Genomic DNA, 26,045 nt, shown 5'->3' with positions numbered 1-26,045 from the left:
GGCATTTGTTTTTACTAAAGTTATTTCACCAAAAAATGCTAAAGTACTGTATGCAGGTGCTTGTCATTTTGTGAGCTGAGTTCTGCTTCTTGCCAGACTTCAGAAAAATCTGTCTAAACATCTGCATGTTTTTCTGTAGCCTCCTTCACATGTGTGCACAGCTGTCTCCTAGGTACATCACTTCCTTTTAGCTGAGTTGCATTTTAATGGGACATCAGTTTAATGCTGAATCTTTTGGGAAATGTTTTATTTGAACATCATGACAACTGTGGTGAAGATTCCTGGAGGTCTTCACTCCTCAGAAGTGTAACTTGGGGGTCTAATTCTGATCCCATGGGTGTTAGAAATTAAATTTCTGTTGATCTGGATAGATATGGGAGCAGGCTTTGGTCTTCTATTCCTCTACAAAATTATGCAATCAAATGTTGTGTTAATTGAGTTGTGGGAACTTTTCCTGGAAATATTCTGTGAGTGCCAATATTAAGTAGAGGGGTTTAATTTTTATTTTTGTGACTGTATACTTGTATACCTACCCCTTGAAGTATCTTGAAACACATGCCTCAGAGAAATAAAATTCTCTTCAGAGCACTATAAATGGATAATGCAAATAGCTGATGCTTTCTTAGCACAATTTTAATTCATTTATATAAAGAGAAATGCATTGTGATTATTATGTAAGTGGCCTTATTTAATAAAGAAATAGTATAAACAAGAAAATTTGTGATAATGTTAGGCTAATTTATTTTCACTAATTTAAGAATACTTACATACCTAATTAAATTCCTGTTTTATGGAATGCAAACAACACTTTCAGTCAAAAACCTCCTTTTATTTAGGAATTATTTTAAGTTTCTTGTATTTTCTCAAATTGCCTAATAGAGATGTTGAGGAAATATCAGGCAGTGATTGCCTTTGAATTTTAAACAGCTGATTGGACTTTGCAGCTGGTCTCTGGCAAAGGTAGATGCAGTTCTCTCTCCATGCTTTGCTTCTGTTCAAAAAAAACTTCAAAGGCATTTAAAAGGCAGATATTCCAATAAGGCATAGGAAAAATAACTTTCATTCTTACCAGAGGAGAGCTTGCTTGCTGAGAATGTGATTCAGGTATTTCTGCAACCTCAGCTTTCAAAGGGTTTCTGTCATCACCTATGGCCATGGCACCTGAAGAGCTGGAGCTGAGGACCAGGGGAGCTTCTCTGGGGCTCTGTGTTGTGATCTGGGTGCTCTGAAATATTTCATTTGCAGCAGGAGATCTTTAAAGGCTGCTTTGAGACTGGTGGGATTGCACTGAAGGACTCACACCAGCTCTCAGGGCAGCAACAGAAGAACATTTAAGCATTCCAAGCTGGCAGCATAAGCTCCAGTACTCTGGCACTGGCCTGGATACCCAGAAAGGAAAGGTTTGGCTTCAGCTGAGCACTCTCTGTGAGGAACTGGAGCCACACTTTGAAGGGACTCAGTGCTCCTAGGCATGCTCTGTTACACTACAAATGATAACCCTTTTGAAAATCACTTCTACAGAACTTGGTGTAGATAACATCCTAACAGCTTGAAAAAAGCTGTTGGCATTATTTCATTATTGAAGAATTTTGTTACCATCGTCCTGTGGAAAGATGAGTTCTCAGCACCCATCCATTCATGTTGCCCTATAGCTCTTGATGCATTTACTGATTATTTTGGTTTTTCCTCTAAGATATAAGCTTATAGTCTTGCCTTCTTCAAGAATATTAATAAGAATGTGAAGTTGTCACAGTTAACAGCACTTCAGCTGAAGTGGCGTGTGTGTAGTGGAGTGTTGAATTTTTATTTCCTTTTTTAACATTTTTCTCAATGTTCTGGCCACAGTGAGAAATACTTAATTCAGTGAGTATTAAAGACCAGCAACACCCAACTACACACTAAAAGTATACTATTTTTTCCCTTTATTTATTGTATATTTTGAAATCAGATATATAACAAGTTTGAGGAACAGACTGAGATCTGTCAACACATTTCAGCTCAAGAGCCCCTAAATGATTTTGTGCTGTTTTTCTTATATGTGCCAAATTATGAATGTGATCATGCAACTACATCTTTGAAAAGGTGCAAACATTGCTGTGGAGTTTTGTTATGATTAATCTACCAATCTTTATTGGAGTAACATTGTGACGGTGTTCACAGGGGTTTTCAAATGAGGGAAGAGATGAGAATGTTGACTCCATGTTTCAGAAGGCTTGATTTATTATTTTATGATATATATTACATTAATACTATACTAAAAGAATAGAAGGAAAGGTTTCATCTCAGAAGGCTAGCTAAGCTAAGAATGGAAAGGAATGAATAACAAAGGCAGCTGTCCCAGACTCTGTCTGAGCCAGCTGTGCTGTGATTGGCCATTAATTAGAAACAACCACATGAGACCAATCACAGATCCACCTGTTGCTTCCACAGCAGCAGATAATCATTGTTTACATTTGTTCCTGACGCCTCTCAGCTTCTCAGGAGGAAAAAATCCTAAGGAAAGGATTTTCATAAAAAGATGTCTGCAACATAACATGTTCAGGTAGAAATCCAAAATCATCAGTAGCAGATTTAGGTTATATCATTTCAGAGACCCTAATTCCACAAACTAACAGCTCTTTTTCAAGGTTTTGTCAGCTTTGTAGGCTCCTTGAATCTCTTCCAAAACTCAGCTAGTATTCTCTGATGTTCCTTTCTTTCCCTTAAGATTCTTAGGGCTTAAAATGATGACAGCCCCAACTCCATCACAGCAAGGTACAGCCCTCAGGGTGGTAATCCTTGTGTAGCTGCTATCCCCAGCCCCTGGTGCAGGTTTTTTCACAGGAGCAAATGGCTGTCAGCTCAGGCAGAATTCTCCTTGTGCCACTGCCACATTAATGCCAGTGAGAGCTCCATATGCTACGGCTGTGGGAGTATTTATTGCTATTTCAACCCAAGTGTTCTAGGGCTACTGCTGGTTTTAATTTGTAGGTACTTCAGCTCAGGGATTTGTTTCTCAGAGGTACATGAGACTGACTGCCAATGCTGCATCATATACAAAACCTGTCTGCTGTGAAAACCCATCAATTATTGCTTTCCTTTCAAGAGAGGTGTCCATGTACAGCTGTACAACTGCAGCATCTGGACAATAATGACCTCCTTGTACAGTCCTCCTTGCTATACAGATGTTCTTTGGTCCAAGGTCAGAAACTGGCAGAGTCCAGGACCCTTAGCCTCCTGTAATCTCCAGATTTCTCCTTCATAACACAGGGGTCTGTCCCATTTTGATCAATAATCTTCCTTCCACACTCTTTAGGAAGTATTTCTGTCCTGGAATAAGTAGTGAGGTGTCTGTTCTGTGGCTTCAGCTCACCTTTTCAGAGATCTCTGCTAGGTGGGCACTGCACCTCTCCAACCAAGTACTGTGTTACCTGGGCACCTGCCCAGCTGTCAGGACTAACTAGACTCCCTCCATCTGTGGTTTTGATAATCCCCTCATAAATTAATCTACTGAGTGCAGAGGTGACTATGACCCACTCACTGGATTGAGCATCCAAGTGCCAGCAGGTACTGCTGGAAAGATCAATCTCTCCAATTTATATTGTGACTGTCAAGGTTTAATTTAAAGTGTAATGGAGAAAATTTCTACATTTTTAGGAGTTAGATGCATTTGTCAAAACAGGAAAATTGCAATTAGACTAAAATTGCATATAGGAAGAGATGACATCAAAACTCTCCAGTTGGACTTGATTGACAGTGTTCAATCTGTTATAACATCAGTGACACTGAGAAAATCCATGGTAGTCTTTAAATCAAAATACTAGAATAAGACTTTATTGGTAATAAAATGCTGAATATTTATAAAGTAGTTAAAAATGTAGATACTGAATAAGTAATGGCATCTGTCATTGTTAACGCCGCTGCTCAATTTCAGGCCATTTTATAAATCCACAGAGTGGTGGTTGTCTTCAGAAGGGTAAGATCTGATCCTGGTATAAGAAGGATGGACTTTGAAAAAAAAGAAGAAAAACCCCTAAATATTACTGCTTACATCAAATACATTCTCTTCTGTTATATGACTTGATCTTTCAACTCCTGATTTTCTACAGAGTCAGTCAGAAGATAATGCTTACATTTATTGTGCATATTCTCATCTGCTGTAACTTGGAGTCCTGTATTCATGAGGATTAATGATGTGCTTAGAGTCTTTTAATATTTCTCCTTCACTTATTTCACTATAAATACATTCATTTTTTTCCTTAAAAACTGAACCTTGAATTAGAACTTTGTTGAGAACCATGTATTACTGAATAATGACTATAGTGATTATACCAGTAGACTGAAAATGCAATCCCTTTCTTTCTCACTTAAGGATAAAAAGAGTTATTCCTGTCCTGTGTGTGAGAAGTCATTTTCTGAAGATCGACTTATAAAATCTCACATCAAGACAAATCACCCTGGTAAGAAAAAAAATCAAGGAAGATTTCTCAGTCTATTGCAATAAATGGATAAGGGTTTAGAGTGAGCAGTGTAATGTGATTATATTTCTAAGAAAGAGAAGAGTCTTTTTCTAATTCAACTGGTTTAGAGTAAGAATTGTGTTGGTTTTGCAGATGTTAGAATTTAGAGTGAAAAGTGTTCCTGTTTGAGTGTGTTGTGGAGTATGTCAGGTAATTGTGCTAAGAAATCTGTCTTCATCTGGAAAAGGGTGAATTCAAATTAAGCACTGGAAGTTTGGGATCAGGCATATAGAGATCCTGTAGCAGCCCAGGAGATGTGAAATTCCCCCTGGCCCTACATGAACTGACAGGAATGTGTTCAGGGCTCATGATTTGTCTGTAGGTGCCTGATGGGAATGCAGAGCTGGCCCTGTGCTTGCCCAGGTCCCATGGGCTGGGCTGGGCCCCGGGGCCAGCTGGAGTCTGCAGCAGGGCTCCTGCTAGAACCAGCTGGGGTGTGGTGTGCCCAGTAGGGATGGAGCTGGCAAGTTCCATTACTGGAACATGTAATGGATCTGGATCCACAAACTGCTTGCTGGATGCAGCAAACTGCTCCAAACTCTGTTTGCACCTTGCATTCTGGTGTCCTGATTTATCAGTGCAAATACAAGATGACATGAATGTGGTGAGTCAGTGTGCTGTGCCTGAGTAACAATTCTTCCTCAGATCTTGGGAATTTGATGCCAAAATGCTGGTGTGGGGACTGATTTAAAATTTAAACCTCACTGATGTGAACTCAGCAATCACACTGGTGTGTCCCTAATTTCCTGCTTCTCAGGATCTGTGTTATGTTGGATAGAAAGTCCTGCTGCTACTGCAGAGGAGGGAGAGGTGACACTTTCATTAATTCATCTACAGTGTTCCTTATCACCTGACATAATTGGATACAAAGAAGGAAAACACTAGTCATGCTCAGACTGAGTCTAAGGGAAAAAATACAACTAAAAAATGATGTAACTTTCCATGTCTTTCTTGTCAGATGTACAGCATAATAGGTAAAGCAGTGGTTTATCTTCCTACTGCCACTAGATAGTGCTAGACCCGTGTTTTAAACAATTTCCTTCACTTTAATTTTGTCCTTAACTCCCACTTCAGCTCTTTAGTTACTAAACCTCTTTATTTGCAGACCACTCCAGAGCAGTGTGGTTGGAGGGCTTGTCGTACGTCAGAGGACATGTCTGATGCAGGAAATTGAGATGAGAAAAGGCTTCTGAACTATACTGTAGTCAGGAGGTATAACTCCAGTAAGCATAGAAATTGAATCTCAAGAACTGTGCCTTTAAAGCCTTTGTGCTGCCTCAGGCAGGGAGCCTAGGAGATATTCCTGAATAACAGAACCTGAGAACTGGCAGGACAATGATGTTCTGTGCCCTACGTGTTGCAACTAGCCTGTTCTTGTCCACTGACTGCTGAATGATCACTGTGTGCTATGTCTGAGGTCCAGAAATACCAGTTAACTCTGGAGCCCTGAAGTACTAAACTTGTGGATTTATAAATACTCCTGAACAATTCAATTCAATTTGGTAGCTGAATCCCTCTAAAAAAAGTATAGTGTAATTTTTTTTTTTTATTCAGTGGGTCTTTTAAACAATAGAAGTAAGGTTTAGAAAGAAAATCTGCACTATTATTTTGTGTTTTCATTTTTCATTCTTGTATCATGGGCGTATAGAGCTAAAAGGCAGAATAGCAGATTTATTAGGTGTATCTCTATGGCAGTAAAGAAATACTGCATCTAAGATATGCCTCTGCAACAGTTATGCAATAAGCCTCTTTTAAAATATGCAGGAGAATTAATGCACAAATCTTTTTTATTTCTGTGAATTTTCTCCTTAAAATCAGGAAGAAATCCTTTATTTGTACACTGCTCTTAATTACAGACCATATAAATGTGAGGAGTCTGATGGTATAAGCTATTAAATACTGCAATGGCATGAGTGCAGTTGTTTTCAAAAATATAAATTAAAATTAATGAAGATGAAAGACGGGTACTGTTTAAGATGAATTGAATTTTAAAGTGACATATCAAAAATTAATTTAAACTGAAGCATTTTCATATTTATCATTAAAATATTCTAGAACTCCCCCTCTTCTTCCTTTCTTAGTATCATTCTGCATGCCCTGCTCCCTTGTCTCTTCTGTTTCAAGTAGAAAGTATGAAATCAAAAAGTAGTCCTTCCTCTTCTATATTTGCAGAGGAGTTGAATTTTGGTCCCATGAAGGCAGTGAGGCAAAAATCTCCGTAGACTTTGGCAGAGCAGTATTTCAGACCAAAGAGATAAGAGAGCTTGGCTTTATTGCCCAATGATTTTTGTACTCAGCAGTGAAGAAGAGTCTTAGGTTCTGGTCCCAGCTCTCAGAATTATCTACCTTTCATCCACTGTCTGATTTAATATATTTCTTAATAGTTCTGAGGCATGAGAGGCATCAGCTTCCATAGCTCCCCACTGAGCAGACATCCTAGCCTGCAGTCATGAATGAAGGATCTAAGCCATGAAAGGCAGAATGAGGGTTCAGACTTATGGCTGTATTTTTCATTTTTTTTGGTACCTTAGAACTTATCTCTGCTCAGTTCATGGGCTTTTATAGTTACCTTTTGAGGTTATTTTCCCTATTCATATGAGTTCAGACAGGATTTTTGTGATTCTATTCTGGGACCGACCATCAGGAGACAAGGTGATTTTTGGTAAAAATTGAAGTTTAGACAGGAACTTTCAAGTTTATAAGATTTGGGGCATAATATGTCACCAGCTTTCATGTCTTAAGGTTTAGATTTCATGAGTGTTGTACTTTCATTAAGTCAAGAGATAGCATTTCATTCATCTGACGTGCATTGAGCAATTTGATTTATTTTTAAAAGCATCTGGCAGTGTTTTCATTATGTGTCTAGGCCACTTTAATTTAAACTTCATTATTTTGAACTTTTTCACTGTGACAACCAAAACATTATCTCATATGAAGGAAATACACAGAATTGAGTGTGTCTAGCTTGAATAAAAAAAGGCCAGGAGAGGGATCTTAATTGCTGTCTTCAGCAATCTAATTAAAAAGAAGACAGAGGGAGATTTTTCTTGGAGCTGTACATTGAAGGGATGTCAGTTGGAACAAGATTCTGACTAGAACTAGGGAAAACAGTTTTGACTGTAAAGATGGTTAAACACTGCAGTGGGCCAAGAGAGGCTGTAGAATCTGCATCCTTAGATATGTTCAGGACAGGACTGGATATGACCCCAGACAACTTGATCTAACTTTGAAAATGGAACTGTAAATTTGACTCTGCTGGGAGTAGGTGACCTTAGAGGTCCCTTCCAGTCACATTTATTCCATGAGCCTGGTTTTCCCTTTAAATTGCCTGATTATCAGAATTCTGACAATTGTAGCTGTGGCTGAAGTGAATTGTCTTCAGATCCTTGACATCTGGAAATCTGGGCTGAAATCGTGAATAAAGCTTTTGAAAATATTGAAGAAAAAATTGCCAATTTAGCTTATGGAGAAGGGTCACAGTAAGAAAATGATCTTTTGTGCCAGTGGCCCAACTGAGTTTTTTTATATTTAAAATACTATTTTTTTTAAACAGGCAGTGAGGACAGTGAGTTCACACATCAGGAGAGAAAGGACAGAGCATCCTAGAAGGCCTAAAGGAAAAAAGGGTCCTTGTGCTCTTTGCTCAAGTCAGTTTTGAGTGGTAGTAGGGGAAATACAACTTTTAAAAGTTGGACTGAATCAGGATCTAGCTCTTCAGTATTACAAAATAAATTGCCTCATGTCCTTCTGGTTCTTACTACCTTCTGCATTTCTCTCAGAGGTTTCAATGACTACTATTTCTGAGATTCTTGGCAGAAGAGTTCAGCTGAAAGGACTTATTGGAAAACGAGCTGTGAAATGTCCCCACTGTGATTTTTATTTTATGAAGAATGGATCAGACCTTCAACGTCATATTTGGGCTCATGAAGGTAAAACTCTGCTTTTAAGCTTTTGAGCATATAATGAGTCTCATATTCCACTGAAGCTTTGCTGACATAAAAAAAACCAACCAAAAACAGATTCAGGTTTATTTCTGTACTCAAATGCAAAACTTTAAGCTACATTGAAGGTTAATTAATCCATTTAATGGATTCGGGATCACATATGAAACTTCACACTCAGAACATTAACAGACAGTTTAAATGTTTTATAAAAATTATTAAAATTCTTATGCAATTTTTTTCCAGAACACATTAATAAACATCTATAAAGTATTCTATGTGAGTAAGGAGGAGTGAATTAAATAAATGCTCAGTATTTTGAAACAAGTAATTTTCTGTATCTTCTTATGAGTCTCTGCTGCTCCTTTTACATTTGTCCAAAAATCCTTGGTCTGGAAATCTGTTAGTACACCAATTGAAATCCAGTTGCTTTGATGTGTACATAAAATTCTGTGAATATTTTAATTAAATCCTGCAGAGCATGGCAGCTAGCTGGCTTTGACACAAACAGTGATCAAATCCCCTAAGATAATGCTCATCATATTTATGACATTTTTAGGGAGAAATTCCAGTAATAAGGCAACACATGGGTTAAAAATGCCTTGAATTTCAAATCTTTAGACAGTAAAATCTTGTGTCTACCCAGTCTATGTATTTTTATAAAAGGTTGAAGACAGCTTACATGGTCTTTTGTCCTATTAGTAATCTGTGGAACAGATTGCCTGTGATTTTAGGTTCTTCAGCCATCCCTCTGCATAAAGGGGATAATGGGATTTGGTGCTCTCAAACTGGTATCATCTGTCCAAATTGTTCCCATATAGGTAGTTCAGCATGTTTGTTTGAGTGCTCTAACTCTGAGCTTTCCTGCCTGTGTAGCAGAGCAGGGCTCCTCTCCAGTGGCCTTTGCTCCATTAAGGAGTTTAGGTAAGGCAGAATGTGGGTTAGAGGAATTCCTTGTGTATTCTATAGACAAAGTTCTTTTATTCTGACTGGAACTGGGAACCCATGCCATCAACCTGGCACGAGAAAGAGGTGAATAGAAATTTCCTCCCAAATCAAAGTGTTCAATCAAGTCTGCTTAAAGCAGACTGTAATTCTTCATGCTTGTAAATCTAACTTTAAGGTCACAAGTATCAATCTAAAATGTGCAGACCCTCATGAAACTGTGGAACTACTCTGCCAATTCAGATTTATTCATCTTTTCTTTGAAGGATTTACTTTGTTGCTATAGACCTGTTAGATGACCCACTGGGTATTTCTCTGTATGCTTTGGACAATTTGAGGGAAGAGAAGTTTTAAGTGTTTGTATCTGCCTGAACCATTAGCAAATATGACACTAATTAACAGTAAAACACAGCTTGCACACTTAACTTCTGCTTTCATGTTAACTGCCTAATGAAGCAGTCCTCCTTACAACAGGTTTCCTCACTCTTGATTGTAGTAAACAGAGAATGGGAGTTACCTGAAGACTTCTGGAGGGAGACATGTACACAAGCTTGGCATAAACACAGGCAGCCTGGATTTTACTTCTAAAGGGAGGGTAGGCATAGCAAGGCCCAAATATCAGTATTTTCCTGGCCAAACTTAATACCTGGCTTCAGTAGGGCAATATTCAATTGTGAAAGAACTCCTCCTTTCTCTTAGCAAGTTAAGTGATGCTGTCATGAGCTCAGCATCATCTACACAGAAGCTGTAGATGAAATTTCTTATTTGTAGAGATACAAATTTTGAAGTGTTTCTCTTTGTCCATGTTGTTCACATGATCTGAAATTTCTTTCAGGCAAATGTCCAGCCTGGAAAGGCACAGCCTGGTGGTTTCATATGTTTTCATATTTTTTTTTTTCATTTTTAGGTGTGAAACCCTTCAAATGTTCCCTCTGTGAGTATGCCACTCGCAGCAAGAGCAATTTGAAAGCTCACATGAATCGTCACAGCACAGAGAAAACCCACCTTTGTGATATGTGTGGGAAAAAGTTCAAATCAAAAGGCACTTTGAAGAGCCATAAACTCCTTCATACTGCTGATGGTAAGTGCATTAAATCTATTATCTAATTATTAAATCTATTTTAGAACAATGAATATTGGCTGTACCACAGGCCTTATTAACAAATGCTTTTCAGTTGAACACTTGAGTGTGATTTACAGATTTATTTTATTCCCAGGAGACACCATTTGGGAAATAATTCAAAACTTTGTGAAATTAATTTCTGTGAAAGGCAGCTGTCTCTGAAATATTAGGTTTCTCTGAAATTCATATTGGCTTTGTATGCCTTCCTTCTTCTAACAGAGAATTGTTTATTTCAGTAGAAATTTGAATTGCCAATAGTTCTGTCTCTTACTTTAAAGTCTCTCACTGTTTTATTCTATGAGAATATTATTTGGATCCTGGTGTCTAATCAGCCAGTGGCAAACCTGGGCACTTACTCTCTACAGTCTCACACTCAGCACCTCATTTGCCCTGCAGTTTTATAATTTCTGTGGTGATAACTGAAAAAAGCAAGATGCACATCCAGAAAAGTATCCCATTTTATATCAAAGTTTAGGGCACAACAGTGTACTTTATTATTCTGTGACTATCATACTGAGGTAAATTATTTAGCAGAATAAGTTGTACAGAACTTCATTATGACTTAGTAGCTTGATTTTTGTTACTCATGCAAGTGTGTGAAACCTCATTCCCCTTTTTATTGACCATTTAATTTAGCTTCTTTTTTTTTTTCAAATCACATCTTCAGAGAAAGCACACAATGCTCTGTCACATTTTTAGAATATATTTGAAGTTTCTGTGTCAGAGATATTTTTTAATGCTTATGTCTGTGTGTTCAAGTGGAAGAAACAATCCTTTTTACCAATATGCTACATCTTACAGGAAGATTATAGTTATTGTTTTATTACCAAAGTTACTGCAGAAATGCTTTATGTTGGTAAATCATTTGTAATTCAAAAAGTACTTTCCAGTATTTTGAAGTCAGTTGATCAGTACCAAGTAGGTCTTGCATATGCATTAAGCTTCATATGTGAGAATCAAGATTTTACTTATCAAATGCAAACTTCAGCTGATTTCTTGCTAGGAGAAGGAGCAAGTTGTTGTATTTAAAAGAAAATAAAATTTCAAGCATGATCAGTCTATAAAGAAAATAAAAAGGTATCTTTCTGTGGCCCTGTAAAAAAAAATCACTTCATGGGGTTTCATTTCAAAACCTTTCTGTTTTGTTTTCACCATCTGGCACGATCAAATAGGGAAATTCAGCAATGAAAGTTGAATTTGTTTTCACCTGTGTGTTACTTAGATTTCTTGAACAAATCTATGTGTGTATAAGTCATTAATGCAATTCATCTGAGGCTGCTTTGAAATTTAGTGTTGTTAAGAACAGTACCTTAGTTGAGCAGGATCTAGCCATGTCTGGATTGGGTTTAAAAGTGTGAAGTTAGCTTTAACCATTCAAATCCATGTGAGGAACTGTGTTCTTTTATAAGTTACTGCTAGGTCAGGCTGAAACCTTGGCTCTAGAGGCATTCTTATTACCAGGAGCCTTCTTTATCTGGCTTCACATTCATCATCTTCTGGAATAACTTCCGTGACTTGAAGTGGAAAGTGTCCCAACCATCCCAGGGTGATGGGGTCTGGAACAAGATGACCTTTAAGGTCCCTTCCCACCTAAACCATTCCATGACTCTGTGTTCCTTTTTGGTAAACCTCCATTTTTGACTGGCAGAAATAAATCCAAGACTTAGGCTCTTGTGCCTTGCTTTTTACACTTCCAGAACTGTTCCAGGAAATTCCCAGTACCTTTGGAAGGTGAGTTTGACCATTGTCTCCAGTGGAAGCAAGATCTCACTCTCTGTGGAGTCTTAAGTAATTTTCGTCACTAAGTCCACCCCAGCAAACTTTTCATGCATTTCAAACTCTTGTGAAAAAGGACATTTGTCACCAGGAATGTGGTTTGTCAGGGGACATTCAGTATTCTGAGTGACAGTTTCTCTTTGCCCAGTGTCCCTTGCTGTAGTGACAGCACTGCAGAAGTTCTTAGCAGCACACATCTAGTGTTCTTCAGTTATTTCACAAATAAGTGAATTTGAAAGCTGTTTCACTGTTTATGAGTCTTGTCTTCCTGACTTATGAATCCAAGCAATTTTTGTTCAAATATCAGAGCCCTGCAAGGTCAATTTAAGTCATGGAATATAAAGTAGTTTTGTGCCTGATTTATTCTTTTCCAGAAGACAGACTTCTCAAGAGTGACATGAAAACAAGCAGTTCTGTAGTCCAGGGTCATTACTGCTTGTGGGTAGAGGTAAACCAGAAAGCATGATTTTCATTATTTTATTTAGATACCAGAAGGTGCTTCTTAGCTGTGTTTTATAGAAACTTTCACACTCGGTATAAAATGCTTTTACCTTTTTCATCAGCATCTGGAATCTAAGAAACCCCATCTCTTTGTGATAATACAGAACATTATCTATTCTACTTCTACTTTACCTTTTGATTCTTTTACTTTTGGAATAGTTTTTAGCATCTTTTTCCACATCATTAAAATACAATTTGCCAGCTGAGCACATTTAATTCAGGAATGAAGTCCTTCAGTATTTAATGCACTTTGTAAGTTGGCTGCAGGTAGCAGGACTGATAGAATCTTAGAGGCAAAATAAAGAGAAAGAGAGTATGAAACCCAGAGAATAAAAGGAAGGAAATTGTGTTCATTTAAATCATAAGGGAAAAAATAGATTAGTGAGAGAGAGAGACTGCTTTGAGGGGAAAATGTATTTGAATCATAACAATTCAGTGCTGGAGACAGAAATAACTAAACCCATGTGAACAAGATCAAACATCGGTGTTTTAAGGATTTCCAAGTGTGCTTTACAAACAGCAAAGTAGCTGTGCCTGCAGTTGTAAATAATGGATTTCCTTCTTCCATTTAGGGTGCACCATAACAATTCTTTTTCTTCTTTCCCAAGTGACTATCCCAGGAGAATCCAGAGCATTTAATGCTTATAATTTAAAGATTGCACTTGAGCCTTTTTTCCTCCCTTATTCTGCTCTTAGCTCTATTTAACCAAAATTTTGCAGAGCAAGTGCCAGACTTCTCTTGTTGTTCATTGTTCATTCTTAGCATTTGGGAATTTATCTTAATAAGGAAATAGAATCAGTAGTTTTCTGAACTTAAATACAAAAAAATTATTCCATTTGCTATTCCCATTGCAGGAAAGCAGTTTAAATGCACAGTGTGTGACTATACAGCTGCCCAGAAACCACAGCTCCTACGTCATATGGAACAACACGTCTCTTTCAAGGTAAGAACACATATAAAACATGCTTAAAGTGATTAGGAAATACACAGAACTTTAGACAATAGTAATAAAACTGGCACATTTTCTTGTTTGATGACAATTAACAGTATATAAACATTTTAATATTTTGGAAATTTTGACTTTATATTCAGACTTTTGAGATAGGGTTATTTTGTTCATGACCAATTTGTAATTAGTAGTTTTACTTGACAAAAATATCTGTATGTTGCAATATGAAACAAATTTATTGGCTTTGATTATCAGCCCTTGAGTGAGTGAATCCAATATGTACCTTAAAATGTCCTAGGGAGGTATGAAAGCAAATCCCTTCTATCACTGTTCATTGCCCACCTAAATTTTCCCTGAAATTTGCCAGTCTCTTGTACTAAAGATGTGTTCATATACTTGAAGAAAATGGAATAGAATTAATTTTAAAACACCGCATTTATCTGAAACATGCATTGGAAAGAGTTTTGAAAATTGTTCATGTTTCTATGAAGTATTTAGATTAGAGATACAGTTTATTTTAAATGGCAGTATGTTTTTATTGCTAAATTTTAACATAGGTTCTCAGTGTGATAGGTCCTAATGTAATGTATTTTGAAATGTTATATTCAGTAAATAGGAATTATACTGGTTCCTTTTCCAGAAAATACAGTATTTTTTATTTGAGAAAATGTTCATTTTAATGTGAGGCTTTATCTTAACAGTGAACATATTTCTTATTGAAAACATGATACTATTTTCATATGTTACACCTTTCATTATCTAACAGATCATTTTACTTCTATAAAGAGTACACTGCAGGTATTCTTAACAAGTACCATAAAGCAGCAAAGCAAGCAGTCTTTTCAGTGATGGTTTAAGTTTTGCAAGACAAAACAAGTTATCTAAAGAGATTTTACATTTTGAAAAAACAATTTTTCTGTCTCAAGTATGTGGTTTTGCTCCAAACTTACATTTTTAAAAAGATTTTTTGTAAATGAAAATACATAATTTTCCTTTTTTGATGGCTAAAGTGATGAATGCACTCACAGTGCAGTTCTTGAAATGCAGCTGTTTCTGACCCTGGGACCTGCCTACACAAAAATGTGGAAATTCAGGACATTGTCAAGAGAACTGAACTCTGGGTTAGATCAATCAGGAGTATTTGTTTAGAGAGTTCAAAAAATGTTTTATTCCTTCTAGGACAGTTGTTTTCAGGCTCAGAGAAATGTCACTACTTCTGTGACCTAATGATCCTTTAATCCATCCTATTTCCCAGCTCCATGAATTTGCAATCCTGCTACCAATAGCAGGGAACATGCATGACTTGCACAAGTGAGTGCTACAAGAGCACAGCAGTCTGCCTCATTATTTTCTTTAAAAAATGACAGTTTCAGCAATAGAAAGAGAGTACCCATCTCTGAAATATTGAGTAGCTGAATTTTACAGTACCCTCTGAAGCATAAGGTTAAGGGAGTCTGAACATCACCTTTCTTCCTTATTTTTGCTGTTTGGAACCTGAAGGAAGATCATGAGCAATGAGCTTAGGAGAGTTTTCTAATCAATGTACCCTGACTGCAGACATTTCCCTGCTTTAAATTCAGCTCCTGGATGAACATTTCTGTACCAACCATTTTCTGCTGAGGAGCTTTAGGTGGGACTGCTGTGCATGAAACATTTTCCATCCTATTCTGAGGTACTTGACTTTTCCCTGAGGACCTCAGTCAACATCTGCATGCTTTTACCAGGACCTAATGCTCATGTCAAGCTCCCTATGACTGTGATATATCTCAGTCAGAAAGTTATTATCAAAGGTCAACTTTAGGCTCAAATGTTGGCTTTCCTAATTTTTTTTTCTTTAGGAATTCGTCTCTCTGTCAGTTGAAAAGAGACATGTTCTTAAAAAATTAATTAATTTAGTTGCCAAAGTCAGCTCACCAAATGGTCAGAGAAATGCAAATGACAGGGAAAGGTGAAAGAAAAGGGAAAAGTAAAAAGGGAAGGGAAGGGAAGGGAAGGGAAGGGAAGGGAAGGGAAAGGAAAGGAAAGGAAAGGAAAGGAAAGGAAAGGAAAGGAAAGGAAAGGAAAGGAAAGGAAAGGAAAGGAAAGGAAAGGAAAGGAAAGGAAAGGAAAGGAAAGGAAAGGAAAGGAAAGGAAAGGAAAGGAAAGGAAAGGAAAGGAAAGGAAAGGAAAGGAAAGGAAAGGTAAGGTGTTAAATTAGATTGGCTGTACAATCATGTTGTACTTTCAGTTATTTCGGTTGTCTTGCTGCCCTTTGTCAGACCAAAGCTCACAGCAGCTGAGTCATTTCATAGTAGAGAGTCTCCACATGATCAGACCTGTTATCATCAATTACGAAAATACACGATTTACTGAATTACAAGAACTGGGTAATAATCTTATAATAGTGAGAATATTTGCTGTCCTGCACATAATAAAAAGAACCTAATTTAGGTAATATTTAATTACAACTTCAATTTATTTTGAATTTTCGAGAGTTCCCTTGAAAGATGCTCAAGCCAGAAATGAACATGGTTTCTTGGGATCAAAACATTGCAGCTTAGCCCAGTATCCTGAAGAGGTGAGGAAATACAGTCCAACATTTTCCTTTTTGCTCCCAGCCCTTCCGCTGTGCACACTGCCACTATTCCTGCAATATATCGGGGTCCCTGAAGAGGCATTACAACAGGAAGCATCCCAATGAAGAGTATGTCAATGCAGGCTCTGGGGAGCCTGCAGCTGAAGCTCTTATCCAGCAAGGTACATCTCCACCAAATAAGATTTGTTGGTCTGTTTGGTTTTTTTTTGCTGAAGCAAACTTGGTGTGACTTGCTGAAGCTAAACTTCTGTGCAGTATGTATTCTTCAATTTATTGGGTACTATATGATAAATCATTATTCCTTTTTAGTAATTCTGAAATGGCCACATTTTACCCTTTATTCAGTGTCCTTTGTTCTTGGTTTTTAAGGGTATGGGAACCAAAGTTCTGTTTGACCTTGACTGTGCTATTTGTTGTTGCATACATTTATCATTTACACTTGTTTGTCTCTTTTTGTAAGTCAAGTATCACTGTGTGTTGAAATGAATGATAAATTTCTACCATTCTGCTGATAAATTTCTGTGACAATTCTGCAAGGTTGAACTCGAGGTAAGGTTGAGCAAACATAAGGAAAGAGAGTGAAGAGTAAATGGCAGTAAATTATTCCCCCACTAGAAAAATTTGGGGAGAAAAGAGAGTACAGGTAAAACAGGTTAGGAATTGTTATGCTCAGAATGTGGTTTATGGGCAAAGAAAGCACACCTTGTGTGTGTAAGTAAGCCAAGAATGTATTACTAGTAAAGCAGAAATCACCACAGTTTAATTTAGGATTAGTCTGACTCCCATAAGTAACTTTGCTGTTACACACTGGGTAGATGAACCAAAGCAAACAACTGATTATACAGTCAGGTACATTTATGGGTGTAAAGCTCCTTCAGTTCTAGTGCCTGGTGTGAGGAATATTGAGCAAGAAGAGGAGCAAGCCAGATTAAATATTAAATTGCGTGGAAAATATTTTAATTCTTGGTAAAATTAAGTTTCCTTCTTTGTTATAATTTTAGAAAGTGTTTTCCCTATTTTTTAGTAGAAACTGCCAACAGTTTCATCCTTTGGAATCTTCAGTTTCTGATTTTGTTGAAGGGAATAGAGACCAAAATAATGCTGTTGTATTAGATAATGAATTAAATGTAATTCTTCTAAGGTTGCATTGTTTCTAAATGCTATTTCAAATCATTAATCTAGCACATAACATTTATCTATTGAAGGCATTAATCCTTGTTAAAATACTGAAATCGTGACAGAGAAAGATAACTCAGTTGGAGACTTTCCCTTTAAACTTGCTCTATAAGGGGAAAATGTATAAATACAATAAGTAATCTCAGTCTGTTGGTTTTATATAACATTTCTTTGTTTCCTTTTGTCAAAAAAAATCCCCAGCCAAATAATTTTCAAAGTAAATATCTATAACAGAGTAGGAATATATAGTGCAATCTTATGATTATTTTCACAGGCAGTACAAGTCCATGGGGAACCTGCAGTTGTTTTAAGGAAGTAATATTTGCTTGGTCAGTACTCAGAGCCTCTATTTTGTAGTCACCCAGATGAAGGGAAAACTCTTCACCATGGGGAGCTTTGTTTAACTTCCCAAATATCTGAGCACTGCAAGGAATTATTTGTCTGTAGCTACTTTTAGGAATAGATATGAGAGAATGAATTCTCCTAGTATAAACTAGGGATCATACTTGCAATGTTTGGAACAAAGAAAATTAATCTTATACTGATTAGGCTTTCTTTCCCCTTTGGGAGCCAGATAAATGCATTTCTGAAGGTAATTCTTTTCCACTGAAACAAAAGAACTGTAAAGCTGTTGAGATGCAAGAGTAGCCTTAAAATGGAGACATTGGAGTGAGATGAGAGAGAAGAGTCTTTAGCTTTTTCCTGTGGTGGATATCCTCTTCCCACCACACTGGAACATGGGACAGGATGAAATTTGACAAGGTCAAATGTTAGCTTCTGCCCCCAGGGTGGAGGGATGCCTGGCACCAGTCTGAGTGGGGACATCAGCCCTGCAGACAGGGATCTGGCTGGGAGCAGCTCTCCAGGAGCCAGCAGTGAGCCCTGGCAGCCCAGAGGGCAAATCCCATCCTGGGCTGCATTAAACCATTAAACACAGCATGAGCAGCAGGGAAAAGAGAGGATTGTCCTGCTGTGCTCAGGGCTGGGATCACCAGGTGAGGATGTGAAGGCTCATGACTGTGTCCAGAGGGTAACAAAGATGGTGGTGGGGCTGGAAGCCCTGTCCTGTGAGGGGCACCTGAGGGCTCTGGGCTTGTCTGGCTTGGAGGAGGCTCAGGGGTGACCTCATTGCTCTCTGACAGCTTCCTGAGGGGGGAAGGGAGGTGCTGAGCTCTTCTCCTTGGGATCCAGGGACGGAACTTGTTGGAATGGTTCAAAACTGTGCCTGGGTGCCTTAGACTGGACATTAGGAAGCATTTCTTACTAAGAGGGTGTCGCAGACACATTTTCTGAAAAATCCTTTCCTTAGGATTTTTTCTCCTGAGAAGCTGAGAGGCCTCAGGAACAAATGTAACCAATGGTTATCTGCTGCTGTGGAATGCAACAGGTGCATCTGGGATTGGTCTCATGTGCTTGTTTCTAATTAATGGCCAATCACAGTCAGCTGGCTCAGACTCTCTGTATGAGACACAAGCCTTTGCTATCCATTCCTTTTCTATTCTTAGCTAGCCTTCTGATGAAATCCTTTCTTCTATACTTTTAGTATAGTTTTAATGTAATATATGTCATAAAATAATAAATCAAGCCTTCTGAAACATGGAGTCAGATCATCCTAAGACCCCTGCAAACACCATCACAAGAGGGTGGTGAAACTGTGGAAGAGGCTTCCCAGAGAGGTGATCAATGCCTGAAGGCTGTCAGTGTTTAAGGGGCATTTGGGCAATGCCCTTAGTAAGAGCTTTAACTTTTGGTCACCCCTGAACTGGTCAGGCAGTTGGACTGGATGGTCCTTGTAGGTCCCTCACAACAGAAACAGCCTTTTCTGTTCTTTCCATCTCTGCCTTTGCATCCTTCTTTCTCTTCCTCTCCTTACACAGCATTTATATTTCCTGTGCTGACAGTAGTGCTGTGCCTGTTTTCCACATTCACCTGTGGAAAAGTCAGGCATTTTAGAGTAGTAATGAGGCATCAAATCCATGCAGGATCTATGAAGTCAGTGTCTCTTCTCAGGGCTCTGTAATGAAGAAAGCTATATTAATAAGTGTGATTTCCCACATGCAGCTTCCTTTGCCAACTCAATTTCCTGTCCTGTGATGCATCAGATGTATCTTGCACCTGGGCTCCAAATAAGGCCAGAGATTCCTTATCATGCTATAGAAACATCAGTTTTTCTCAGTGTGTTGGTATCTCACCATGGGGAGAATTGTTCCTGGTGGGAGACATTTGCATTTGGAAGTGATAAACATGAATCCTATTGAAGTTAATGAAAGTTTTCCTGATTTGGAAATCAGCATGTTTTCTGTATTTGGTTCACACAGCACAAACAGATCACTGTGGACACATTCTGCAGTATGACAAGTAAATCATATTTGTCCTGTATGACACCTGGGTATCATGCAGGGTAATAGATGTTAGGAAGAAATTCTTTACTGTGAGGTACTGGATCAAATTACCCAGATAAATTGTGGATGCCTCATGCCTGGAAGTGTTCAAGGCCAGGTTGGATGAGGCCCTGAACAACCTGGTCTAGTGGAAGCTGTCCCTGCCAATTGGCACAGGCATGGAACAAGATGATCTTTAAGGTTCCTTCCAACCCAAATCTTTGGATGATTCTGTGGGTTTCTGAGCTGCTTGGGCCAGAAGTTGCACCTTGCTGTCTGACAAGCTTCTATTTAGTTTAAATTACTGTATTCATAGATCTGAAAAGCAATTTTGGAAAATTATTCATATATTCATATAAAGGAAAAAGACCTTTCAGGCCTGATATTAAACAAATCCTTTGAAATGAAGGGACTGTAGATGAAAAGGAAAAGGAGAGAGTACCAGCAAGCAAAAAGGCTTGAAAAGAAATTGAAAGGGGAAAGTAACAAAGATTAATATCTAATAAAAGCTGTCTATATCTATTTGTATTGTATTTTGCTTTTTCTAAGTTACTTACTGAGCCCAGAGTGAATTGCCTCACACTTGCTCATCTCCTCTACTCTCAGTTGGTTTTTGACTGCATTGCAGGCACTGCAAATAAACTTAATTGGAAATATTTATATGAATGTAGACTGCTGGACTGTACCCAAGATTCCTAGAATGAGCTTATAAATAAATGAATGATTCATAGAAGAGGGACTGTGTTCATTGGAGTAACTGCATTGCCAAGGATAGACAGCAGTATGTAATTTCTGGGCTTGTGGTTAGAAATTGGAATCACCCAGGATCAGAGAAATGCTTGGGATTTTTAAGGGTGTGTGTGTGTTTCTTTGTTTAAGTAGAAGTCTATGATCTGACATTTATTTTAGTATTATAAAGTAATAAAGGAAAACAAACAACATAAGAATTTGATACATTCTGCAAAGGTGGCAAGAATATTGTACATTACCCAGTAGTTTTCTGCAAGGCCCTGTCTATGTGCTCATTTAATGGCTTATTTTATAGTTTCATTTGCTTTGTGCTGGGCAAGTCACATACCATTTTCCCAAATTTGTTTCTTTTCTCCTCACTGATACTCCCTCCCATCCATAACCATTTTGTTTACATGTCTAAGAGACACATTTTGGTTTGTGTTTGTGCAGCTGCTTGTGCAGGCCATAGATGAGGATCCAGTTGTGGCCTCACTGTTCTGTTTTACAGCTCTCATCACGTGCTCTCTTTATACAAAAATGAGAATTATCTTGTGGAGATTTCAGGTCACTAAATAAATTTTTCTGAGCTTCCATATCAAGTCACTGATATGGAGTTATATATTACCAGTTGAATTCTATGCCTCTATTACTTGTTATTTAATTAAAGTCATAATGACAAAAAATACAGATTTAATTTACCTGGTGTGTTGTTATAATAATTTTGATATCCAAGTAATGCAGAAAAGTGTTCACTGCTTCACAGCAATGTGTTTTTCCTAATAGTACCGATTGGTGTGAAATTAATATGTAATTTCATTTTCTGTAACTGATAATATTATCTAATCTATTCTAATCTGAACTTTTTGAGTTTCCCTTAGAAAAACTGCTTCAGTTTTGCCTAGAGATGGAATATTTAGCATCTGCTCTAACAGTGAAGTTTGGTAAAGACTTAGCAAAGAAGAGGGTTGGTGTAGTAACTATAAGTGTCATTGAAATTACCCTAGAGACTGGGTGTAGTTACCTTCTGTTTTATCAAAATAAAAATTTTGTTTCTTTTCACCTGGTTACCATATGCTAGCTTTTCATTAATGTAAAATGAGATGTTTTTTCTAATTGCCTTGCTCATAAAGGACTGTGCAGCCAGGTCTTGGCTTATATCCAGCTTCTGTGGGTGTGTTTGATGTGTTTGATGCCTTGGAACATGATGGGTGAGAATCATCTTTTGCCACAATGAAGTGAAGTCAGGCTTGTGGTAGCACAGTTCCTGCTATTAGATTTGTTACAGTGAGTTCTGGTTACCTAATGCAACAATTTATCACATGCAGGTTATTCATGTTGTCTTAAGTCAATAGAGGGGGAAAAAAAAGAAATACTTATTTGTATATTTACAAGCAAGTGAGATCTGACATTTGATCAAATGACTTTCATAAGCAAAAGAAGTAAAAGCTCTTTAATCTTGTATAAAAAATTGGATTCTCATGATTTTACCATGCTTAGTTTTTTACCTGTAATGCTGCACACTCACATATTAAACATTGTGCTAACTTCTTGCTGTGCATCATTTTGTAGACAGAAAACTTTATTTACAGTTTGCCTTTAACATAAACCTCAAGTACAAAAATGTTTGGGTAAAGGGAATATTACATTGCTAATGCTTCCTAGTTTACTTTGCTAATGTAAAAAAAAAACAAACAAAAAAACAGTGTTGGTTTGGAAACTTGAGAAAATTAAAACAGCTGTATTAGAGAAGACACATTTAAAAAATATTGCTAAAGTAATCCACTAATGTGTATGTTAAATATTAACATATTTCATATTGGACAAATGGCTAAAAGAAAACATTTTACAGTTACATGGCTTGATTGAGATGGGGTCAAGTTAAACAGGTTGTTCCTGTGTTGAAAAAGAATTTATATGAAAATAGCTCAAAGAATTTATTTGTGTTTTCTTGTAGGTGGCATTAAGTGTCCTGTTTGCAGCTTTGTGTACGGTACAAAATGGGAGTTCAACAGACATCTTAAAAACAAGCATGGAATGAAGTTGGTGGAGAATGATGGGGAGACCAAATGGGAGGTAAAGCAAAATAACAATGGCCTTGACCCTAAGATTTTTTAAAATTAAGGATAAAAATAAGAAGTGTGAAAAAATGTGGTTCTGACTTCATATAAGATCAGAAGGTTGTGGGATCTTATCTTTGCTTGAATGCATGCCTTGTTATGTCTGTTAAATTTTAATATATGGTAGGGTTAACAACATTGTAAATGCTTATTTTTGCATTTTAGGCTTCTAGTCCTCTGTTTGCAGCAGAAAGGGTAAAAACTTTATTAAAAAAAAAAGGAAATTGAAAAACTTCCTGCATTTTGTAATATGCTGAATATTCACTGGTGTTAACTGTAAGATGAGCAAAGCTAAATAAAAAAGTTGATGTCTTGGTCTAGAGAAGGCTAGAATCTAGAAAACTGAATTTTTTAATTGATCAGCTGAAAAAACTACAATGTTATGCAGAGTAAGTCTTTGATGATATGTTCTGTGTTTTCAGCTTCAATCCTGGAGATGCAGAATTGATGGGAAAACCACAGATTTAGACACTTTCATTAAAAAATTATGGTTGGCCAGAGGAGTATCTTCCACTGCCCAAGCAGGCTGATTTTGATATCCAGTGAGAGGAAAAAGCCAGGAGTCAACTGCAGCTGGCTGACCCCCAGTTTGAGGCCTCTTCTGCTAAATTTCAGTCTGGCCCCCATCACAGATCTAATGCCTGATTTGGAAGAGCTGACCTGCAGGTCTTCTCTGACAGTTACTGAGTATCTACACACAGAAGGATAAATCTTTGAAAAACACTGGAGTAGGTTCTATTTAGACAGCTGTTCAAAGAAGTAGGACAACATTTTAAAATGTAACCCTTCAAAGTCCTTTATCCATATTCCAAATTATTACCTGTACACTTTCCCTGTAGCTGCCCAAAGCTGGAAAAATAAGGGGACATCCTGGGTGCATGAATTACTCTGTGGCTGAATTGGCAATAGAATCTCATCAGAGCAGGAATATATATTGACAGCTTGTCTTGAAGAAAACAGTTTATGGAAAGGATAACTTTTCTGAAACAAAGTGCCATTTTTTTTTACAAGCTTCTGAGGTGTTTTAGCAGATCTGCATTATAAATTCATTTTGCTCAAAAGATCTTTGCTAAACCCAGGTACAGTACAAGTCTGTTGTTAGTTTTAAGATAAATGTGCAACACAAATAAGGTCAGGACAACAACTTTTGAAGTAGAATCCAGAGGAACACTATGGGATGATTATCCTGTCTCCCATGCAACACTGTTCTTGAATTCTGTTTCACCCACTATAGCTGTTACAGTATTTGTTGTCCATACTCATTCCTTATTGCTGTTAAATCACTGAAATGAGATTATTCATGCCTTGGCTTTGTTTCCAAGTTAACTGCTGAGGTTTCTGAAGAAGCATCCACTCAGTATCTCCATATCACAGAGGCTGGAGAAGATGTCCAAGGCACTCAAGCTGCTGTGGCTGCATTACAGAACCTCAGATACACTTCTGAGAACAGTAAGTTACCTTTTTCCTAGGTTGGAACACAAATACACCTTTTATGCCAAAATACCCAATCCTTTTGAGTGTACTGGGCAATATACAACCTCCTGTAATCTCCTATTAAAAATTATGAAATAAGTCATCCAGAACTTACTTCTGGGGGGTTATATTTGCTTTAAGTATAATTGAGAAATTATAATTCATTATGAATTCCTATATCCTGAAGTCATTAATACTTATCTCTGCCTGTTTTGCACTTTATTATTAGCTGTGTGGAATTTCCTGCCTATTTTATTAAATATGCTGTGAAATTAGCTATCTTGGCAGAGTAGATGGTGTGTATCTAATGACAATTCTCTGGCTATTATTTTTCTCCTTCTCTGGCTTTAGTCAGCAAGACTGCAGGAGTGACATGGTGGAATAGCTCATTTACCATGTTCCCAAGACAGCACTAACAATCTCAATTTTGGTGGTACACAAAATTAAGTGAGCTCTTCTGTATCAGATTGAGAAGGAAAAGAGTAGTATTAGATAATGTCTGCCAAGTGATAAATAACAAAAACCAGAAGAAAAGAAAAAAATGCGCAGATTTCTGAGAGTGTTAAAACACCAGACACTAGAGTAGGTGTTCCTGGGTGCTTTTTAAATTTTTTTTTAATACATGTAAATAAATGCCCTGGTTATGAAAAGACAGCATTTTACAATTGTTTATCATTGTAGTCTTTATAGTTCACAATACAGATAAATGTCAAAAACTCTCAGTTTTTATGGATTTTCCAAGCATGTTGCAATTAAATTACATTACTGCCAGTTTCTGTATATTAGTTCTAATGACTTGAGATTCTGAATAACTGAAAACTTCTTGAGAACTTTTTTAAACTTCTGTATATCTAAATTAAAATAAATGTTTTCATGGAATATACTGTACATAGCAGTCTTTATTTTAAACATGAAGCTATAATTTCTTGAGTAATCTTCTTTTAAGAGCATCCAACTTCAGGTACTCTTCCAGCATATTCCCTCTTAGTATAAAAGCAGTGGTATCTTGTCTAAAGACAGTTTCATATTTAAAAAAACCCAAAGCAAGCAAACCTTTTTCACTACTTAAAAACACTTGTTTCTTACATAAATTTCAAAATATAACTACTTTCTATTTGAAATTAAATTATCTGATCTAGACTACCTATACTATCACAGTATCAACCTCACTTTGAAAGAGTTTAAGTTAGAAAATTAGATTTATTCTATTTTCTATCTTTTTTCTGTCTCTGACAGTGATTAAAGCAAATATAAGGCAGCTTTACATGGCCCTGACAGTTTCTTGCCCTGCCTGACATCTCCCTCATGCTGACAGTGGGCATGTAGGAATGGTGGGCCATAACAAAAACCATTTTTCTGCATTCAGGTCTTTCACGCCTTGTGAAAAGTGAGAGTACAACTATTTTGTTTGGGTTTTTTTTGTAAACAACCCTTTCCTTTGGCAGGGCTGCACACACCAGAGAATTTTTTAAAAAGGACAGACATGTTCTGATCCAGTGTTTATAAAGTGATCAGTATGAGTTTTCCCAAGCAATTGCCCTTTTCCTTCTGCAGGTTAGTGATAAAACTTCTTCATTTAGGTTGAGGGGTATTGCAGAGGACCAGACAGAGGGTAAACACAGATTTCTAAAATACCAAATGGCTGTTATGGTTATAGGTATACAGGCAGGTTCTGTGTAAGGTGAATGTCTGGTAAATACACATTTGGATTTGTAAAGTCTTGCAGCTTCCTGATTTGCAATTCCTGCTATGACTCGTGGCTGTTGTTTCTTTATTCAATGTGCTCTTTTAGATCTCTTTCAAATAGGCATAGAAGTGATCAGTGAGGCTGCACTTGCTGATTCATGCATTCCCTG

General features: G+C 37.3%; 1 protein-coding gene across 4 annotated transcripts in view; it reads left to right on the top strand.

Annotated features, from left to right (window-relative positions):
* Nucleotides 1-26,045, top strand: part of ZFAT (zinc finger and AT-hook domain containing) — a 115,857-nt gene that overhangs the window by 76,624 nt on the left and 13,188 nt on the right. For 3 of the 4 annotated variants that reach the window (XM_071421845.1, XM_071421844.1, XM_071421843.1), the window contains 7 exons: nucleotides 4,352-4,439; nucleotides 8,279-8,428; nucleotides 10,293-10,466; nucleotides 13,641-13,729; nucleotides 16,333-16,471; nucleotides 22,554-22,672; nucleotides 24,039-24,165. In XM_071421845.1, the coding sequence (XP_071277946.1) occupies nucleotides 4,352-4,439; nucleotides 8,279-8,428; nucleotides 10,293-10,466; nucleotides 13,641-13,729; nucleotides 16,333-16,471; nucleotides 22,554-22,672; nucleotides 24,039-24,165 (886 nt within the window). The other variant, XM_071421846.1, reaches the window with a different exon arrangement.

The sequence above is a fragment of the Agelaius tricolor genome, unplaced genomic scaffold (genome assembly GCF_023055355.1).
Source record: "Agelaius tricolor isolate 1412-34295 unplaced genomic scaffold, bAgeTri1.0.p SCAF_2, whole genome shotgun sequence".
Taxonomy (NCBI): domain Eukaryota; kingdom Metazoa; phylum Chordata; class Aves; order Passeriformes; family Icteridae; genus Agelaius; species Agelaius tricolor.
Note: the sequence above shows the minus strand (reverse complement) of the source record. Positions and strands in the feature narration are given on the sequence as shown.